Source organism: Mytilus edulis, chromosome 3, assembly GCF_963676685.1.
Source record: "Mytilus edulis chromosome 3, xbMytEdul2.2, whole genome shotgun sequence".
Classification (NCBI taxonomy): domain Eukaryota; kingdom Metazoa; phylum Mollusca; class Bivalvia; order Mytilida; family Mytilidae; genus Mytilus; species Mytilus edulis.
The window spans coordinates 43,311,468-43,333,523 of NC_092346.1; the positions used below are offsets into that span (position 1 = coordinate 43,311,468).

Below are 22,056 nucleotides of genomic sequence, written 5' to 3' on the forward strand. Positions count from 1 at the left end.
AAATATAAAACCTGAAGGTATGTTTTCCGAGAGAGTTGATCAAAAGAGATAGAGTACATAGTGATCAGTAAATAACGAGAGGTACACAACGAGGCACCTTTCTAAGAAGGCTGCGTGCACCTAAGATATTTCACAGATCGTATAGAAGGTGGTGTTTGATTGCTCAAAAGAGATAGACTCATGAGTGACCTTATTACTGGTCAGTGTCTATAGAGCAAAGCTTGGCAAGAACGGGTCTGCAAGAGAAACATTGTACAATGTTTGCAAGCCCGGTGGAAAGTATGAAGAGAGCAACAAGTATATTTAACACCAAATAGGGTTTTAAAACAAAAATCATTAACAGACAGAAACGACATATATGCTCAAAAGAGATAGACACACGAGTGACCTAATCACTGGTCAGTGTTTATGGAGCATTTAATGATAAAATGGTTTTGTTGGAGAAGCATTTCATTATGCTTGCAAACCAGAATATGAGAATGAAAGGAAAGAACCTCAAACCAGAGTGAAACGAAGTAATCAGTCCGATAGTAAAATACATGTATTATTGGTAAAAAAAATAAGCTCCTTTATGTGTTTTAATTGCAGAAAATTATATCTTTATGTCGTTGAGTTGTATCTATATACTCTGTTTATCAGATATAGTAAAATATCCGCCAAATTGGAATAAGATTTTTGTTTTGAAAAATCAAAGTCATAAAGTACTGTAAGTATACTGAATATGTGCCTGATCAATGTTATTTAAATGTTTGTTGAATATTATAAAATATTACCCAATTTTAGTTCCTATTGCTGGGAACCAAATCAAATCAACCTATTTGGGGACCAAATTCTGAAGGATGGGGGCAATGTAATGCCGTCAACCCCCCTTTTTGAATACTAGTATGCTGTGTTATTAAGTACAAATAATAATACGAAGATGTCTGTGAGATGATATGCTTTCCGACCGTGCAAGGGCTGTATAGCCAGTCAAGGTCGTTAAAAACTTCCATTTGTTTGATGATATGCTTTGCATATGAATGTATTTGATACGCTGACTACACTAAAATTGATTTAATTCTATTGTGTTTAAAGTGATGTTATGAGTTTAATTTACTCACGGTGACAAAGTTTGTTCCCGGAGTGCCGGTACCTTTAGTTTTGTTGTTTATTTGAGATATTTACCTTTTTCATGTGTTCCTAAATTATCCTGTTGGTGTAATAACCTTCATGATGAATACATATGTTAGTTCTTAATGAGTTTAAGCTGGAAAACATCTTTATTTAAATAAAATGTCCAGTGTTTACATTTTGAATTGCCATTTCAGGAATTGCCCTAATTAGAGAGATGGTTGCTGATTGGTCCGACTTATATAAGAGAGTCAAATTTTGGAGCTTAAGGAGGAAATTAAGGAGATAAATTTGGGAGCTGAAGGAGCTGTGGGAGTAAAGTTAGGTGACAAATTTGGGAGCTTAAGGAGGAAATTAAGGAGGAAATTTGGGAGCTTAAGGAGCTGTGGGAGTAAAGTTAGGAGACAAATTTGGGTGCTTAAGGATGAAATTAAGGAGATAAATTTGGGAGCTTAAGGAGCTGTGGGAGTAAAGTTAGGAGACAAATTTGGGAGCTTAAGGAGGAAATTTAAGAGCTTAAGGAGCTGTGGGAGTAAAGTTAGGAGATAAATTTGGGAGCTTAAGGAGGAAATTAAGGTGATAAATTTGGGAGCTATGGGAGTAAAGTTGGGAGACATATTTGGGAGACTCTAGGAGGAAATTAAGGAGATAAAGTTGGGAGCCTATATGGGAGTAAATATATTTCTTTAAGTATTAAAGAAATAGATTGTCTTGGTCACAGTAATAACCATTACGGTATTTTTATACAGATAGTTATTTTAAATAGATGTTGTTGAATTAAGGCTACATAGTTATTTTTTTTTTAACACTTGAATATAAATTTATTGCACTAAAGCTGTTAACAATAACCTTACCGCTACAGCTTTAACTGTAAGGTACCCTGAAATGGTTAGTATCTATAAGAACAGGGTTTCATATAGATAAGTATTATTTTCTTAAATTTTATATTAGAATATTACAACTTAATGCAATGTTCAATAATAATATAATACAATTCAATACTCTGATCTGAAATTAATGATATACTTTTCTTCAATACATAATTAAATAACGCCCATATAATACACTTGTCCGAAATTGATTGTCTGGTGTCAATTATCTCGTTTAAAAATTACATGATTTAAGAGTGTGTGATATCGATTTTCTTGATCGGATGGTTTACCTTGTTTAAAGGTGAGAGAGAGCATGCTTTTTAAAGGATGTGTGTTGAATTTGGCGACTTTATTTCTTTTTATTTGGATTTAAAACATATTAGGTAAGTCATTTCTTTATTTATATTAGTTAAGGTGTTCTAGAAATATCTTCTTTAAGAGTGTTTTATTTTTGGAGAAATTAAAGTTTGAAGCACTTGGACTGTAGTATATTCTTGTAGATTGTAGGATCTTACGTATTCTTCAAATTCAGATTTAAAGAGATTGAATACATTAGTAGATTTATTTCTTTGATTGGATACATAGTATGATTTGTAGATAGCAAATCCTATCAGTGTCAGAATTATATTGAATCCGATATACTCATCATCTGTTATTTTGTAGCCTATTACAATATCTTTTAAGTTAATGTTTTTATTAAAATTCATTTGAGATAAGATTTTATTAATGATTTCCCAAAATTCTTTTAGAAATTTACATTCGATAAAAAAATGTTGATACGTGTCTTTAAGTTGACAAAGTTGACAAAATGGACTAGTGTCGATTTTCCATTTGTAGAGATTTTCTCTATTTGGTAAAATGCAACTTATTAATTTCCATCTAAACATTTTAAGTTTATTCAGTTTTAAATGTTGGTGTATAAACTTAAACATATATTTGGTAAAATTATAATTTATTTCTAATTCATTTTTCCATTTATTTATGCCTATGTTTGGAGAGATTTTTTTTTGAACCAGCAATTGATACACGTTTTTGTTGCTTAAATTTTCAATTTCAATGTTTTCTTTGTTTATATTGATAGATAATCTGTTAACATTTACTTTTGATTTGATGGATTCATAATTTTATAGGTGTTCTTTTATTGAGACCCTTTGTAAGCCTGAATGAGCTATATGCTAATGATAGTTTTCAAACTTGTCGACTAAATCTACAGAGTAGTTACTCTGGATTGCTATATATGTATGGGTATACATATATTTAATACGATAGACCAACCATACCAGGAACCCAACCAAACCAGTAACAACTAGAGCCTTCACAGCCATTCTCTCTGCCATTTTAAGATTGTCAAATAAATGATCAAAACTTTTATATGCTTTGTCTTTATTTATAAATAATAATTATATAACATTTGATAGACCTCTGAAGTCTAGGTTAACGAAGCTGTAAAGTGTGTTGGTTCGACGGTATTCCAATTAGACGTCGGGGCCGTACATTTTATAGTATTATAATCATACCAGTTAAAGCAATCCCTTTTATTGTAACCTGTTATCTCTGGTGTCCGACTCTAACACCAGGGAGGCAGCGTTATAATAGGGCGTAATATATACAATTTTGTTTTAACTAGCTTGGATTTCATATGCCACTGCACTAGAGGATCCACAGTTTGAGCAAATTAACGTTTTTATTCGTCATCACGGGATTACATTAGGAACCTTTTCTTTGGTACACATAGTTTGTTAATTGAAGTTGGTCTTAGGTCATAACATCCGTCAGAATTAAGTTGAACTGAAGAAATCAAACGTCGATACCCTTGAAACTTTTTGACTGCCCTATTCTAGTGCTACACAGAAAGCGACGAATACTTATTATTTTGTTTAGGTCAAATTAGGTTTGAAGCCGTCTAAAACTTTATTATGTTTTTTTGTTTCTTGTTTTCATTGATAATGAGATGTGATGTGGGTTTATTTCTGTTATCTTCATTCATCTTTTCTTACCCTGTGCAATACAGAGGGTGCCAATTAAAAGGCATTATCTGTGTAACACCCCTAGATTTCTACGGTGTTCGTGTTGCTCAGTCTTTAGTTTTCTATGTAGTGTTTTGTAGACAACTGTTTTGTTTTCTCGTTTTTCTCCATGAATATGTATCATAGAGTTATTGATAAGGGTGCTTGCAGGAATGTGGTCATTGAAATTCATTTTTATACAGTTTGAAAATAGGAAAAAGATAAGAATGTGCTGTATATGTCATTATCATGAGTAAAAATCCGAGAACTTTTTTTTCATAATATTGCTTTTGTTTGTTTTACAGTAAATATATTTATTGCTATATTTGCTGATACTGGAGTATTTTTTGTTTATTTGTTTAAGTAAAGAGAACCTTTGTCAGTTTTAATTGGGAATATTGCCAAATATGAACAGGAAGGCAATTAAGATAATTATCGCTCTTTTGCTCATTTTTCCTTTGATCTTTTTTTTGATAATATTTTTTATTATATACTTAGACTAAATAACATATGATTTTTACTGTATCATAAAAGCATGAAACTAACGTAAATTCCATATTTTTCGAATTGGTGCTAATCGGGCTGATATGAAAAGTTTATCACAGGCTTCGACTGTTATCACTTTCCGTAACGTTATCGCATGGCAATCCGGTGATACTCTTCAAATTCCGGAAACTACACCTCAATGCTAGGTTTTCAGTGAAAAACATTACAAAGTAGACTATAGTGTACAAAACAATTATATGGATTCTGGAAAGTATACTGTGTAAAATAATAATTAAAATTAAGTAAATACAAAAGGTAAAAAATAAAAATATTAGATAAATGCATTTTTGAAAAGTTTCAAACCTAATTTAGAAAGTTACTACATTTCCAAACAGTGTTCAGTATGTATATTGTTAAATTATTTTTTTTGTCGATTCGTCCATATTAAAATGTTTTTCTTCTCTGTTGAGGCATTTGATAGAAAGATTTCATATCGATTGTACTAGATTTGGGGTCCGACGTCCGTGAACTTTTCACTTTTTGAACTTCTATTTGGGAACCACGTAAAAGGATCAATATATTAATCTGTTATTTTTCTCCATTGTTAAAGGATATGATAAAAATATAATAACATGTCAATTTTCATATTGCATGTATTATCAGCCCTCGAGCCATGCGGCTCTTGGGCTGATATTGAACCTAGGGCTGATATTACATGCGATATGAAAAATGCCATGTAATATTCTGATAATATCATGCTACTCGCTCGAGATGGAAAATTATCGCTAGAAAGGAAGGAGTTACGTGGCGTTGCTAATGAAATTGACATGAAATTGACAACGTTGTCATAGGTAAAATAGCGATAAACAAATTAATACGCTGAGATGATCAACGATAATCTATAAATATATCATTAGTCGCTGAGCTTTCAATGCATTCAATTAAGTCCTATTGTTTTCTTCTTATCAATCCCCGCAATTGGTACATTTAAAAATCGTATATATTTATTCCTAGTTGCATACATTGTTCAAACTTTATTTTGTTCAGACTATAACTACATTTATCTTGGAATACTTGAAATTAACTAAATTGGTTTGTTTGATTATCTATCTGAACGTATGTTGACTATATTCAGAGTTAGTAAGTTTTCAGAAACATTTGTTAAAGTTTGATTAAAAGTCATTTACTATATCGTCAATAATGATAAGCAAAAGTAGCGGACCTAAAATTGTTTACTGTGGGACAAACGCATTTTTCTGTTTCCATGTTGAATTGCTCCAATTTAAGACCACAAGAAAAATATAAAAAAAATAGAATAACAAAAATACCAAGCTCCATGAAAAATTGAAGACCGAAAGCGCCTTATCAAATAACAAAAATAAAAACTCAAACACATTAAACGAATGGAAACAATTGTCATATTATTGTTGTGGTATAGGCGTTTGCTCGTGTAGATGATGGTGGAGATAACCTGGTTTTAAAGCACGTTAACATTTAACTTATACGACAGTGGTATAGTTTATAAAAGATGTTTAAGACGCATCATTTGGGCTAAAACAAAACAGTTTGAAGAACAAACTAAATACAACATCAAGAATAGAAATGTCCGAATAATATATGAGACAATAGTTCTGCATTCGAATTCAACATGAATGATTATATGTTGATATGTTAATTAAAAAAGATTCACTTATTGAAAAGTTAGAATAGAAAAGTAAAAATCCTAAACATTTATGTCTTTGCGATGTATGTGCTTCCACCCTCTGATATGTCAATCACCATCATCTCATAATTGAACTGTCCTTTTGATTGTATTGTCAGCTTAATTAGTATGCTGGCACAAACAAAATACACGATAGATCCAAAGATACACAGTACAGGCGAGTAAGGAAAACTAAAATCAAAGGCTCCTGTAAACGGTTGTACAGTCAGAGAGTTCGTGTAGCGTCCGTACATTATCAAATATATCAATGTAAAGAGGAAAGTGGTCGTACCTTAAAAAAAAGAACATATCGTATAAATATATATTTATATATCATTCAAATATTTATTTGAAATCATTATGATTGTTGTTCTTCTGCTTACATTTTTACAAAGTAATATTTTTGAATGTTTGAAACAGAAATATGAAGAAAGTAAGCAGCTTCGGTTGATAGCCACTCTTTGTATTTATACTATAGATTAAACGGCAAGTATTTGTGCAAGTGGGAGACAATCCACAATTGCGGGCATGTTTATGTTAACTATCAACAACAAAAAATATGAACTATTTACTTATAATGAAAAAAAATAAGTGAACATTCTTTGGAAAGTTCGGTACCTGTTTTCTGTTAGTATATACCCAATTATTTAGACTAATAACTTCCGGATCACCTGCTATTACCCAGAGTTTGGTAGGGTTTGTAGTGATCAGTGTACTTTTATTTGTCTGTTTGTCGTTTTTATTGTTAGCTATGGCGTTGTCAGTTTATTTTCTATTTAAGAGTTTGACTGTTCCTCTAGTATCTTTCGCCCATATGTCATATGTATTTAAACCGTCTTTGTTGTATTTAATAACTTTTTTTAGAATTAAGGTACAATGTATAAAGTTGAAGAACTTACTTGCGCGAGACTGTTAATAACTAGAGGCTATTAAGAGCCTGTGTCGCTCACCTCGGTCTATGTGCATATTAAAATAATAAAAATATTTCTTTCTTTCTTGTTTTTTTATTATTATGGGGCTGACTTCATACGGGAACTTCTTAGGAAGAAGGACAAGAAGTTAGCCATATCTGTTAACTCTACTTTCCGCTATATAGAAGATGTTCTTTCACTAAATAATTCAAAATTTGGTGACTACGTTGAACTCATCCATCCCATCGAACTAGAGATAAATGATACTACAGATACAGTTAAGTCGGCCTCATATCTTGACTTACATCTAGAAATTGACAATGAGGGTCGATTGGAAACAAAACTTTACGACAAAAGAGATGATTTCAGCTTTCCAATTGTGAACTTTCCATTTCTAAGTAGCAACATTCCAGCAGCACCTGCATACAGGGTACACATATCCCAATTGAAACGATATCCCCGTGCTTGCATTTCCTATCATAACTTTCTTGATAGATGGTTGCTGCTTACAAGGAAGCTATTAAACCAAGAGTTTCAAATGGTGAAGTTGAAATCATCCCTTCGTAAATTTTACGGACGCCATCACGATTTGGTTGACCGTTATGGAAGAACCGTTTCACAAATGATATCGGATATGTTCATTACGTCGTAACTAAACATACTTGCTACTTCTCTATCTATAATAAACTTGGCCCTTTCGTTACATAGGAAAATATTTTGTGAAAATTTACATAAATTTACCAAATTAATGAAAATTGTTAAAAATTGACTATAAAGGGCAATAACTCCTTAAGGGATCAACTGACCATTTTGATTACGATGACTTATTTGTAGTTCTTACTTTGCTGAACATTATTGCTGATCACAGTTTATCTCTATCTATAATAGTATTCAAGATAAAAACCAAAAACGGCAAAATTTCCTTAAAATTACCATTTCAGGGGCAGCAACCCAACAATCGGTTGTCCGATTCCTCTGGAATTCAGAGCAAATAGATCTTGACTAGATAAACAATTTTAACACGTGTCAGATTTGCTCTAAATGCTTTGGTTTCATAGTTATAAGCCAAAATCTACATTTTACCCCATATATTCTATTTTAGCCATGGTGGCCGTATACACTTATGATGATTGTGGCCAAGTTTGGTTAAATTTGGCCCAGTAGTTTCAGAGGAGAAGATTTTTGTAAAAGTTAACGACGACGACGGACGCCAAGTGATGAGAAAACTTCACTTGGCCCTTCGGGCCAGATGAGCTAAAAAGAAATACAGTACTTAAATTTAAAAATATGACTTCAGAAAATTAGTTTGATACCTGAGAGAATCATAGAGATACTACAAATAACTCCAAGTCTTTTCCGTGGATACCGTTTACAGTTGTACACTAAGATTAAAACCAACGAGACAAATGACAGTATCAAATCTAGTGTGCAGACAACAGTTAGGGCAGTATACCTATCAAGCACTGAAAAGAAAAAAGAAAAATTAAATGATTGAAAATACAACATGATTTTGTTCTTTAAACAGTGACAAATTAAAGATGAGGTAGAGCTAGTTCCCCAAATGTATTTAAATAAGGACAATTTTCATAAAGTCATTATATATTTACAAGACTGCAGCGTAGAATACAGCTAATCTTCGACTATGTAAGCAAATTATAAATGAATTTAAAAAGCTAAGGATTGCAATTTTAAACGTTTTGAAAGAATAGTTTTTATTTCAATATTGAAAATGAAGTACATACATAAGCAAAACCAATATTATATTTGAAGTAAAAATAAAAGATGTAAGGAATTTTATTGAGCAGACGTATATTAAGAATTTACGACATATAGTTTTTTTTTTAAATCAAATGATAAAACCAGTGCATAAAATGATTTTAGTCTAAAAATTAAAATCAGTAGTTTATTTGTGCTGTCCCTCTCTTCGTTCGTATATGTGAAAAAAAATAATATAGGAATAGCACAAGTGGAACTAATTTTAAACAACTATGCGGTCGAATAATCCTTCAATATAAAACAAAGCAAAATTTTCTCGTATACAATTTTGTTTTCGAACCACAAAACAGGACGTATATATGAACTAAATGCGATTACTGTATAATGTTGAATCGAAGACTCTGTTCATATTTTTTTTTTCATTTTCTTTCGATAGAGATTTCATTGATTATCAAACTATAAGCAACAAATCAACACATTAACGAAATGTACAAAAAGCTATGAATAATTCTTAAAAATCAAAAATAGATTTTCTGTAAACGATTCAAGATGGACCAACTTTTGTCTATAATGCACACTCGCCTATTGTATTCGGCTACTACAAAAAGGATTAAAATTGTCACGGAATATATACATATATATATATATACGAGTCTAAATTGAAAACTACGTTCAAACCTATGATAGCGTTTGATAAAAACCGCAATTTTTATACGTGTGCATGTAAAACAAATTTCGTTGTAGAAGGGTCTTAAAACAGCACAAACAACATTTTCCAAAAGACCAAAAAAGTGAAAAGGTATATTTAAACAAAACGCATTTGACTAAAAGGTCGAACAACTGATGTTCTTTAACCCTACTGACTGCCATTGGCGATTGCCAAATAAAATTGATCACAAGATGTAACAAAATGGATCTTAATATAAATTTAATATTAAACAGAAAAAAATATTTAACTTGTGGCCACGATGTTATGCCACAAACATACGGTGTCAATGTTTTTTAGTACACCAGATCCTGATTTCGACAATAAATGTCTCTTCAGTGATGTTAGGGATCGAAACGGTATTTGGAAGGCCATATAAAAAGTACCCTCATTTTTAGATAAACTCTTGAATTTTAAGAGTCAATATAAGATGAACGGATCATATAACCCGGAGGGAAAATATGATACAAGCCCAAACGAAAACATATAAACGAGTCTAAATTGAAAACTACGTTCAAACCTATTTTGCGTTGGATAAAAACCGTAATTTTTATACGTGTGCATGTAAAACAAATTTCGTTGTAGAAGGGTCTAAAAACAGCACAAACAACATTTTCCAAAAGACCAAAAAAGTGAAAAAGTATATTTAAACAAAACGCATTTAACTAATATATATATATCCTCTACATCCGATTTCACCTGGATAGAAGCACGCTTGATAAAGCTAGTTGGTCTAGCGAAATATTGCGTTTATTCTCATCATCTTGTAAATATTTTAAACATTTTTATATTTACATACTAAATAGTGTGTTAAAATTACATTGTTAGGCAATCTATAATTTAATTTGTGTAATTGACTTAATCTCTGTACTGATTAATCCACACTCCCATAGATTTGTATGTCATGTGCTGCTATTTATAGGCACTTATATATATATATATATATATATATATATATATATATATATATATATATATATATATAACTCGTCTAAACATCAACCCAACAATGTTAGATCTGTAAATTTGCTTTCGCAAATTTTTGGTTCTTCCCTCGCCGGGATTCGAACCCATGCTACTGTGATATCGTGACACCAAATCGCCTGCACTGCAGCCGTCCCGCTAGACCACACGACCACCTGGGCTCTCAAAAAAAAGAGCTTTCGGTGGGCATGTGTTACCTTTCCACGTCAGTTTTAATCTAGCGGCGTACTACAGTACATGATATATGAGGCATGAAGATGTTATTGTTACAGATCAGCTAAATTATCTATAGTAAAGGATCCTACAAATTAATGTAAGATACAGTCACAGAAAATAATTATATTCATAAGTACGTCTGAGTCAGTGACAACCCTACAACAGATGTATCCATCGGATCGCCATCAATGATGGTGATACATGGCTGTGTACATAATGTATATACAACTCGTCTAAACATCAACCCAACAATGTTAGATCTGTAAATTTGCTTTCGCAAATTTTTGGTTCTTCCCTCGCCGTATATATATATACATTGTAACGATGTTCCTAAAATCGCATTTTCTATCATGATTTCCTTCCAAGAGGATTGCTGCTGATAAGCTTTTAAACTGCAAGTTCCAATTGGTGAAGTTGATATCGTCAATTCGTAAATTTTTATGACGCCTACACGAGATGAAAACGTATATGTTCCAATTAAACTAACTGCAATCCTTTCACTCTCCCGACCCCCCCCCCCCCCCCCTTCCCTCAAATGTGACCTACCGAATTAGACTCATCATCGGGTTTGTACTAACATGAGTAACTCAATGGGTGCCACATATTGAGAAGGATACTTACCTTTCTTAAGCACATGAGATTACCTCCAGTGTATTTGTGGAGTTCGTTTTTCTCTGTTCTAGGTGTTGATTCAATCAATAATGTGTTTTATGTACTGTTGTTGGTCTTTTCCTTTTTTTAGTCATAGCGTTGTCAGTTTATTTTCGACTTATGATTTTGAATGTCCCTTTTGGTAACATTTGCCTTCCTTTTAAAACACAAACCACATTAATATCAATGACACAGGCTTCAAATATATATTTTTAAAATATGTATTGAATTCCGATTTAAAACATCTCTACAGTTTTAGTCGAAATATGATTATAGTAAAAGAACAACATACGTGTTTTTATGGATATATGCAGAAACCCCATCGTTGTTTTTAAGTTTGAATCTAAAATGATACAAATCATACATCAATGGTCTATAAACTATTGCAAAGGTCACATATACATATTTTAAGATATTTTTGTGGATATGTTGATATATTCTGAGTTTGTATGTTGTAAACATGTTTGCTAAGAATAGAAGTATCGTTTCGAGGAGTCAAGAATATCAGTGGTTTTAATATCAATGTCACACCCTGAATACATTGGGTCGTTGCTTTCGAAACTATCCTAACCTTATATTTACATTACGGCCATCTTATGACTGTTATATGATATGTCAGTGACATCTGGCTTATTAAATTAAAAGCCTGGTACCTTTTGATAGCTATTATTTGTGTGTTTATCTGTCCTGTATGTTCACCCAATTTATTTTTATTGGAATTCTGTCATCTAAAGTTGCCATTTTAATGTTAAATTTAACATTGCCATAAAGTGGGAGAATTGGTTAGCCACAAAACCAGGTTCAACCCACCATTTTTTCTAAAAATGTCCTGTACCAAGTCAGAAAATGATCATTGTTATATTATAGTTCGTTTCTGTGTGTGTTGCATTTTTTTGTTGTGTTTCTTTTGTGACGCGAGTTGTATTAACAAAAAAAAAAAAAAAAAAAAATTAAAATCTTCAAACAAAAATAGAAATAACAACCCGACAGTATCATATATAATGATCAATAAAAAGAAAAAAGAAACGACTACAAAATGAAAATAACCTATAAAACAGTACAAAGGAAAACACTAATCATAAACAGAGGGATTACCTTAAGAAATGCAAAAGAGTAAGAAATAGCTGTTAAAAATCAATCATAAACAGAGGATTAGGATTACACGAGAATATGCAAGAGTAAGACAGTGTTATTCAACTAGTAAAACCCTTCTTTTCGCTGAGGGTAAGTACACAATCGGTGGGGGATAGAGGATTGATTTGTGTTGTACGTTTCGGCTTTATAATAATTATTGCTCGTTTTTCTCAAAACAGTTGTTTCTATGATTTTTCAAGACGCATGATCCACACGCTTCTGAAACTTACAGCTATCGCGAAGGTATTTGAGAATACAAATGATAAATCTCCCTCATTTTATTTCAATCAATGGTTGAATAGGGTTCCTAAAAATAAATAGGATACGTCAACATTAAATTTTCTGAAACCAACGAGCAATGTAGTAAGGGTTTAAACTGGGTCAATTTTATTTTTTACCACCTCATTTGTTTATATAAACAATACATTTTTTGCCACTTCCAAGTTTTGCTTGCCTACAAAAATAAACCTAATTTTAGTTTAAATTTTTCCTTCTTTCGAAAAAGAAATAATCATTTTGTCACATTGTTGTTTTTTATAATTCTTGATATCTATTATCTAATCTCCTTTGTAATGAATACACACTTAATCAATAATGAACATTTACTTACAAAAAATGTGAAACTGCTAAAATAGATCATGAAATCATCAATTTTTTTTTTCGATTTTTACCGGGTAACACGACATTTATCTACAATAGGTTTATCAGATACCTCCGTCTTGTTGGAGGATAAAGACTGAAGTCATTTTTTTTTCTTTTGAATGTTTTTCTTCTTAACAAAAGTTTTCTTTTCCGGACCATCGTTAAAAAGAAAACTTTTAAGTAAAACTATGCATCAAAACATTTGCGTTGCTGATAATAAAACAATTGTCATTACTCACTTCAAAACAATAACTTCCTGAAGTTTATAGGATAAACTTAAGTATGATTTTTCTAATTTAATCAGCTGATTCTTGACTTTCTTTCAAAGTCACAACGAGTTCAAGGTGAATCTCAGTATTGTCTGATCAGGCAGAGAGTCCGAAAGTAGAACTATGACTTTCTTTCGTCAAACACAAATTTTAATCACCACAATTTATATTTTTTTTCGCAAAACTCAAAATTTCCAGCGGAAATTCTGAAAGTAGTGCTGTACTTCTAAAGGCCCTAGCTACATGTTTTCCACTAAGGATATGCGTGATGGCATTTTGGAGTGTATATGAGATTTAACATCTCTTTCTAACCTGCATTTCTCAAAAGATTTCCAATCAAACCAAGACATCTAATACCTGTGTCGAATGGTCCTTATCATTGCACAACAGCCTTGAGGATGCTTCTGTGTTTCATTTGTCAATAATTTGTCCAATAGTACGTTTGAATAACAGTGCAAGGTGTGAATGTGGAATAAATGCAGGACATGTTCTACATGTTTCCATAAAATGAAATAAATTACATTTTTTTAATGTGCAGTAACTAAATCGATAAATAAAAATTACCTGGATGATCTTGAATTGTATTTTCTATCAACCCTATAAAATTTCCTGACGAAAACAGAACACATAATTCATTCGACGGCAAGCACAAGCACATATAAAATGGCCCAAAAAAAAATTTTGGAAGATCACGTTCTCTTGGAATGGTAACCGTTACAGAAAATGGCTGAATAATAAAATATTGTATATGATTAATTAATTTCGAAACATTTGTCAAACATTTTAAAACTCTTTGTTGGGTTCAAAAGATTTAGAATATAAAAAATAAATATCAAAACAACCTACATAATTCTACATGGATTAACACTGTTTTATTGCTTATCATGATTGGTTGTGAACATATATGTATCTGGACAATCACCATAATGTTGAATTTTGGCCAAAATGATTAGAAAAGAAAAAAAATAAGGTTTGTCGTTAGATTTTTTTCCGTTTGGCGTATACCCACAATTTCACTAGAGTATTGCTGTCTATTTATTTTCTATTTATCTTACCTAAAGTATTTTTGTCTAGAATCTTCTTTTCTGATTTCAGCAAATTTTCTGAATTATGCTTACTGTTTTGGGTTTTTTTTACTTCAAAAATGATATTGATTTTTATCATTTCAATCAGATACGTCTTCCAATTGTTAAAGAATACATACCTGATGTTTTTCTAATTGCTGTTTTAATATTTGACGTTCACGTTTGCTTGGCAGAGATATGTTTAGCTGCATAGTACAATATTGAATACGATTAATAAACTTTCAATACCATGTTATAAATAAAAGTTGTCAAACATTATAAAATTTATATAATGCAAAAATTTACCATATGAAATTGACCACATAGGGCTGCATTACATGTACACGGAGTAATTTTACCATGATGGAGTTAAAACATCTATTAATCAGAACAAACTTCATTTTTGTTTTCATATATGAGTACCCTCACATCTTCATTAAATCATCGTCTTTTCTATGTTCAATGTCTTATTATTGATTTATATTTTTGTATTTTTGCTAGAAAGGTTTGTTTCTTTGTGTGTTACATTTTATTGTTGTGTTTTTGTTGTGTCGTAGGTCTCCATTTATATTTGATGCATTTCCCTCAGTTTCAGTTTGTAACCCGGATTTGTTTTTTTTTCGCAATTGATTTATTAATTTCGAACAGCGGTATACTACTGTTGTCTTTATCTAAAAAAATATTAACAACATTTGTTCTTTAAATTGAATTCTAACGGTTTTTAGTATTTCAAATTTAAAAATTTGTTGATAGTTATTTACTGAATCTAATTCGTGTTCTTATTGCCATGAAAAAAAATTTGGCCAACCTCTGTCTCCCATTCCGTCTCTAATTGTTCCTCACTGTAGTCACAAATCAGCCATCCTGGTGTTACAATCCCACTTAAGACCATCAGAAAGCCAGCAATACATGTCCCAATAGCAATTTGTCTCAATTTCTCCATTCTTAAATCGAGTTTGAGGGAATTAACCGGACTAAAACAAAAAAGAATAATACTTTTAATATCAGATAAATCTACGACATATGGTTATTTCTAAACACCAATAGGTGAAATCATATAATTTACACATCCGGATGGGTGTTAAATCTTTCTTTTACAATCAGAAGAAATTAGTTTCCTCTTGCCTTTCTAAATTTTTTTTGAAGAATGCCATCCAATGCTGAGATATAAAAATGGCACGTGTAGATGCAATGTTTATGCTGTAGCTTTAGTTTACCTTTTGTTAGCTATTATTTGTGTGTTTCTCTGTCCTATATTTTCTCCAATTTATTTGTATTGTATTCCTGTCATGTAATGTTGTCATTTTAATGTTATATATTTAACATGACCATTTTAGCGGGAGGTTTGGCATGCCACAAAACTAGGTTCAACCCACCATGTTTTTCTTTAAAATGTCCTGTACAAAGTCAGGGAAATGGCCATTGTTATAATATAGCTCGTTTCTGTGTGTGTTACATTTTAATGTTGTGTTTCTGTTGTGTCGTAGTATTCTTATATTTGATGCGTCCCCTCAGTTTTAGTTTGTAACCCGGATCTGTTTTTTTCTCAATCGATTTATGAATTTCAAATAGCGGTATCTTTTGATAACTATTTACACCACTGGATCGATGCCACTGCTGGTGGACGTTTCCTCCTCGAGGGTTTCACCAGCCCAGTAGTCAACACTTCGGTGTTGACATGAATATCAATAATGTGGGTCATTTTTATAAATTTCCTGTATACAAAACTTTGAACTTTTTGAAAAACTAAGGATTTTCTTATCCCAGGCATAGATTACCTTATCCTTTTTTGGCACAATTTTTTGGAATTTTGGATCCTCAATGCTCTTCAACTTTGTATTTGTTTGGCTTTATAACTTCTTTGATATGAGCGTCACTGACGAGTCTTATGTAGACGAAACGCGCGTCTGGCGTACTAAATTATAATCCTGGTACCTTTTGATAACTATTTATTGGTTTTTTATTGATAACTAAAGATAGAAACTTCTAATGAAACGTGAAATTTATTGAATTTAACGAGGATGGCCGCAAAGGATAATTTTAACTCGGCTATCCTCAGAATATAAGTTCATTTGTAGTTTAACTGATGTTTTGTAATTGAGACTCTTGGATTAAAGCTGTAAATCTCAAAGAAAATAGGAACAGTACAACGTAATTTATTGTGTATTTCGATATTTTAAAATATCTTCTAAATTGAACACATCGGTTGTTTCTCAATAATTTGATTGTGTATAGGACATCTTAATCATCGTTTATATCTAGATCCAGGACTTCTTTCACAAAAATCTTACACACTTAATTAAAACATTTGTAATTATCAATAATTTAAAATTAAAATTAGTCAAAAGTAAAATATTAAAAATATCGAACTTCAAGAAAAACTGAAATCGGAAAGTCCATTATCACAGGTCAAAATCAAAACCTAAAATACATCAGACAAATGAAAACGACTATTTTATTACCTGATTTAGAACAGGCGTTTTCTTACGTAGAAAATGGTGGATCAAACCTTATTTTAAAGGTAGCTAATATTTATCAAAAGTTCCAAGGTTTTAATTTAATACGCCAGACGCGCGTTTCGTCTACATGACACTCATCAGTGACTCTCAGATCAACAAAGTTATACAGCCAATAAAATTAAAAGTTCAGCATTAATGAGGACCCAAAATTCCATAAAGTGGTGCCAAATTCGACTAAGATAATATATTCTTGGGATAAGAAATACCAAGCGTTGTGAAAGATTGTTTTAAAATGATAAGATATAAATAAAGGAACGTAAAAAACAGAAACAAATGAAAGGTATGTGTGCATGTTTGATATAAGCCATTGAAATTTGGCAGGAAACGCTTTGCTCTAATGATGACATACTTTTATTATTAACCTTTTTGTTTTGTTTCAAAAACTATGAAAAATAACAAGGATTTCACAAGAGTTTCAAAATTATGGCTTTTAAACTTTATGTGATAAAAAAATGAAAATAAAAAAGAGGTTGCATGTTGCGGGACTTTTTAATGGCAATACATGGATAAAATCAGAAAATTCCGAACATCTGGCAAAACAAAAACAAAAAATCAAAACCAAACAAAAGGAGCCATGCTCAAAACGCATAACGGCAACAAAAAGACGATTTCGGTATATATTTGCACTCTTTAAGATATCGTTAAGCACCATTTAAGAAGATCTCGCGTAGCGGAGCAAGAGGTGATATGTATATATAATATTTGCATTAAACATCATGTACTGTGTCAAATAGAACAAAGCCGAAAAAATAAATTTACCTTGACTACCGTAATCTATGTTCATATAGTATTTCTGATGCCTTGCTTTCCTCTTATATTTGATGTTTTCCCTCAGTTTTAGTTTGTAACCGGATTTGTTCTCTCTCAATTGATTTATGACAGTCGAATAGCGGTTTACTACTGTTGCCTTTATTTACGAATGGGATCAAACAGCAATATAAAACTTGAAATAATAACATGCTTGTATTTGTAAAACGCAGACCTGCATTAGAAAAATTGAAAATTACCAGATACAGTATCGACATTGTTGATATTTATGCCCGCGTCACACTGTCCCGATTTTTATATACGATGGACACCCGAATGCGAAAATTGTAAGTTCGTACGAAGTTGGTCCCGATCTCGTTAAAATACTAAAAAGTGGCCGAAGCAAGTACGATGAATAACGAAGTCTATACGATGGTGCCGAAATTATATACGATAGCAAAAGATGGACATACGAAGGTTAACCGAAGACGGGTATTTAAGCTTCATATATCAGCCGAAGCCTACACGATGGATCACGAAGGCTACACGATGGATTACGAAGGCTACACGATGGATTACGATGATGGCGCGATGACCATACGATGTCTAAAAGACGTCGTGTACAGCTTACGATGCATTTGAATAAACTCATCATAGATACCAGGACTAAATTTTGTATATACGCCAGACGCGCGTTTCGTCTACAAAAGACTCATCAGTGACGCTCGAATCAAAAAAAGATAAATGGCCAAATAAAGTTGAAGAGCATTGAGGACCAAAATTCCTAAAAGTTTGTCCAAATCCAGCTAAGGTAATCTATGCCTGAGGTAGAAAAGCCTTAGTATTTCAAAAATTATATGCCGAAGGGATCACGCGTTTTAAATTGTTTGATCGATATTGAATATATATTATATTGTACATTTACTTTCTGGTTTAGTCATAAGATGGAAGACCGTGGGTTTGAAGGGTAAAACTTGACTCTGAGTCTCTGCATATAATGCCAGCAGAATCAGGGAGAAGGAGAATATCTTAAGCGCTATTGACATTAAAGTTCAAAGGTCAAGGTCACAGTGGCAGTTGTAATACAAGGCAATATCACCCTTGTGGACACTCTAAAACCAATATGCTTCAAGAGATTTTAACCACATTTGGTATATTGTTCCTCCTTGTAATGATCTGACATTTTTTACGTTCAAGGCCAAAGGTCAAGGTCATGCAGATGGACTTGTTTTTTCTCCTTGAAATAGCATAATACACAGGAAATTGGTTGCTCATTTTTTACATGCTGGTTCTAAAGACAATATTAAAGGTATTTCCAGTTACTGAATGATATGTTTGATTTCTAAAAAAATAGTTTATGTATCAAATATGCATATTCAATTTACCATTGTCTGCATGTGTCAAATACATATATAGTGTCCATATTTGTCCCCAATATGTTACATACGAGGGGATGACACGCTCGGCATTGCCATGTTTGAACTGTAAAATGTGTGCACTAGTCTGAATAATCACCCATAATTATGCCCATGTTTACTGATCTATCTTAAAGGTAAGGTAATGGGTTCGTTGGTCCCTTTTATTCAAAAAGAGCTCTTTCCAGGAGAATATCATAATAATATAGACAAAAGGAAAGATGTGGGGAAAGCAACAAATGCGGCAAAATATGACATATAGAATACAAAATGGTTATGGAGTAAACATTCGTGTGACAACAACTCAGACGATACATAAAAAATCAGAATAATGAAGAAAAAGTTGGTTTCCCTTTATACGTGTACCTGCAGTGTTGGTGTACGAGGCGCGTTTATGATTTTCATTATGTTACTTGATATGAAAAATTGACAAAAAATAATATTTTACTTGTAAAAGTAAATCCTGAGCCTGTAATAGCTGCTCTTCTTGTTCCATTTAATTAATAGAAACAACGCTGTCGCCTTTCTTGTTCTCATAGAATTATATGATATGAGCTCCATGTTTTGTAAACGTCTTTCTTAACTGTCGTATTAGACAGACCAGTGCATATCGCGCATGGCACTTTAAATTTATTTTAGCGCGAAAATTAAGTTAATTACATTTAGCTGGATTTATTGCCGTCGTAGTTCCATCTTGTCGCCTTCGTACTTTTATTCGATGCCAACACGACGGGATTACGAGGTCTTCACGAAGTCGTGTTGCCATCGTTAGACCTTCGGGTAGCTTCGTGATTCATTCGTGTAGACATCGTCATGTCAAAACTGCCCGATGGAAACGATGGAAACACGAATGCAATACAATGTTCAAAGATGCATTCCCGGTGACATTACGATGGTGAGGATGGTGATACGAACTCAATACGAACCCTCAACATCGGACGCACCTTCGGGGATTTTTTAACATGTTAAAAAATTTAGAACCCTTCCCGAAGTTGTCCCCGAAGGCTAGAAAAAGTGGCCGATGGTTAAAGATGGTTAAAGATGGCACTACGAATAGCCCGATCTGGATACGATCAGTCCCAATTTTGAAAATTTCCATAATCGTGTTGCAATCGGCGTAAAAATCGGGACAGTGTGACGCGGGCATTAAAATATTAAACAAATATTACGCCTTTACCTGTATAAATGTGTGCTACTTTTATATTGTATCACTGAAAAATTGAATGCATCAATGATCAGTATCCGGGTCTGATGTACATTAAAAACCATGTGTGTAATAATAATGTTTGATATGTTTAGAATGCACTGTGAAAAAGAATGACGGAATTGTGTCGATTACGTGGATTGTAATTATTTTTTTAGTCTTTAACGTTTGGTCATTGTAATGTATTTAATTCTTTGACATGTGATTTTCGTTGCCCATCGCTTTTCATGGTCAATGTGATATTTGAACACATGTTATGTTTGCGTAATTTTTTTCTATATGATGCGATTACTTAAAAATCATTTAGTTTTCAAATGACAAAATCAAAAGCTCAAACACATCAAACGAATAAATAACAACTGTCATATTCATGACTTAGTACAGGTTGCATATGTAGAAAACTGTTATGGACAATTTTTATAAATGCTTGATCTTTTTTCATCAAACTAAAACTTTTTCTCTTCACACCTGACTTATTGTGTGCTACTAATTTCGTAATATTTTGCTATTTTGTATTTATAGATTAGCTCTTTGAAATAGGTATAAACAGTTGGGATCCCGCTTACATGTTTAACCCCGCCACATTATGTATGTATGTGCCTGTCCCAAGTCAGGAGCCTCTAATTCAGTGGCTGTCGTTTGTTTAAGTGTTAAAAAAAATTCGTTCATATTTTTTATATATAAATAAGGCTGTTAGTTTCCTCGCTTGAATTGTTTTACCTTGTCATTTCGGGGCCTTTTATAGCTGACAATGCGGTATGGGCTTTGCTCATTGTTCAAGGCCGTACCGTAACCTATAGTTGTCAATTTCTGTGTCATTTTGGTCTCTTGTGGAGAGTTGTTTCATTGGCAATCATATATACCACATCTTCTTTTTGTATCTTATCATTTATACCTTTTTTGGAATATAATTGGTTAAATGTGAATGCGTGGAGACTGTGACTCATATGGGGTCAGTAGGCGTGTTTTTCATATAACGTAAGGGTACCCAAATTGCACCGAGTACCCAAATTGCACCTATTTAGAAAAATTAGCAACGGAAATCTTACAAGATTTCCCAGAGACTAAACAATTTGTATTTTTATGATTTGATACTATGCACGTCTTTCAACATAGGTAAACATATTTAGATATACACAAAACGTTCACAGTATTTATCAACAGATGGACTGTTTACTGAAAAAGCAAAATGAACGAAAACGTCATCATGCGACGTCACCAAACGTCATCTGTTTAAAAGTAGCAAATACAATAAGTTATAAGTATCCATTTCACAAAATATGAAGAGTAAGCATGGACTAATATCCAATTGTTCAAAATATTTGAAGAAATTAAACAAAAGCTCGGTTATAAGACTTTTGACGATGTGAATTTAAGCATGGATGCAATTTGGGTACTCCTCATTACAGAATCATGAATAGTTTGGAGGTTGATTCAAACCCATTTTTTTATGACTCAATATGGATTAAATTTAAATTGGTGTACCTATACAATAAAGAAGGGCAGGGCTACAAAATAAACACATTAGTTTCATTCATTTCTTGATCATAAAAAAACGTAGGTGAAAAACTGTCAAAATAGGTGCAATTTGGATACCGTCACGTTACCATTAGTAGTGGTATAACGTCAGTTGAGAAAAACAAAAACAAAAAAAATAATTTAATTGACGATAATCGATTGAAATGAGTGCAGAAAACATATT

General features: G+C 32.3%; 1 protein-coding gene across 1 annotated transcript; it reads right to left on the bottom strand.

Annotated features, from left to right (window-relative positions):
* Positions 1-4,915: 4,915 nt before the first annotated feature.
* LOC139516582 (uncharacterized) lies at positions 4,916-20,383 on the bottom strand. Its single transcript, XM_071306766.1, has 7 exons — positions 20,328-20,383; positions 15,278-15,443; positions 14,610-14,675; positions 13,970-14,132; positions 11,653-11,703; positions 8,401-8,550; positions 4,916-6,468 (listed from the first exon to the last, which is right to left on the bottom strand). Exons 2-7 carry the CDS (start codon positions 15,410-15,412, stop codon positions 6,206-6,208), a joined length of 828 nt encoding a protein of 275 aa, XP_071162867.1. The 5' UTR covers positions 15,413-15,443; positions 20,328-20,383; the 3' UTR covers positions 4,916-6,205.
* Between the last annotated feature and the right edge of the window lie 1,673 nt (positions 20,384-22,056).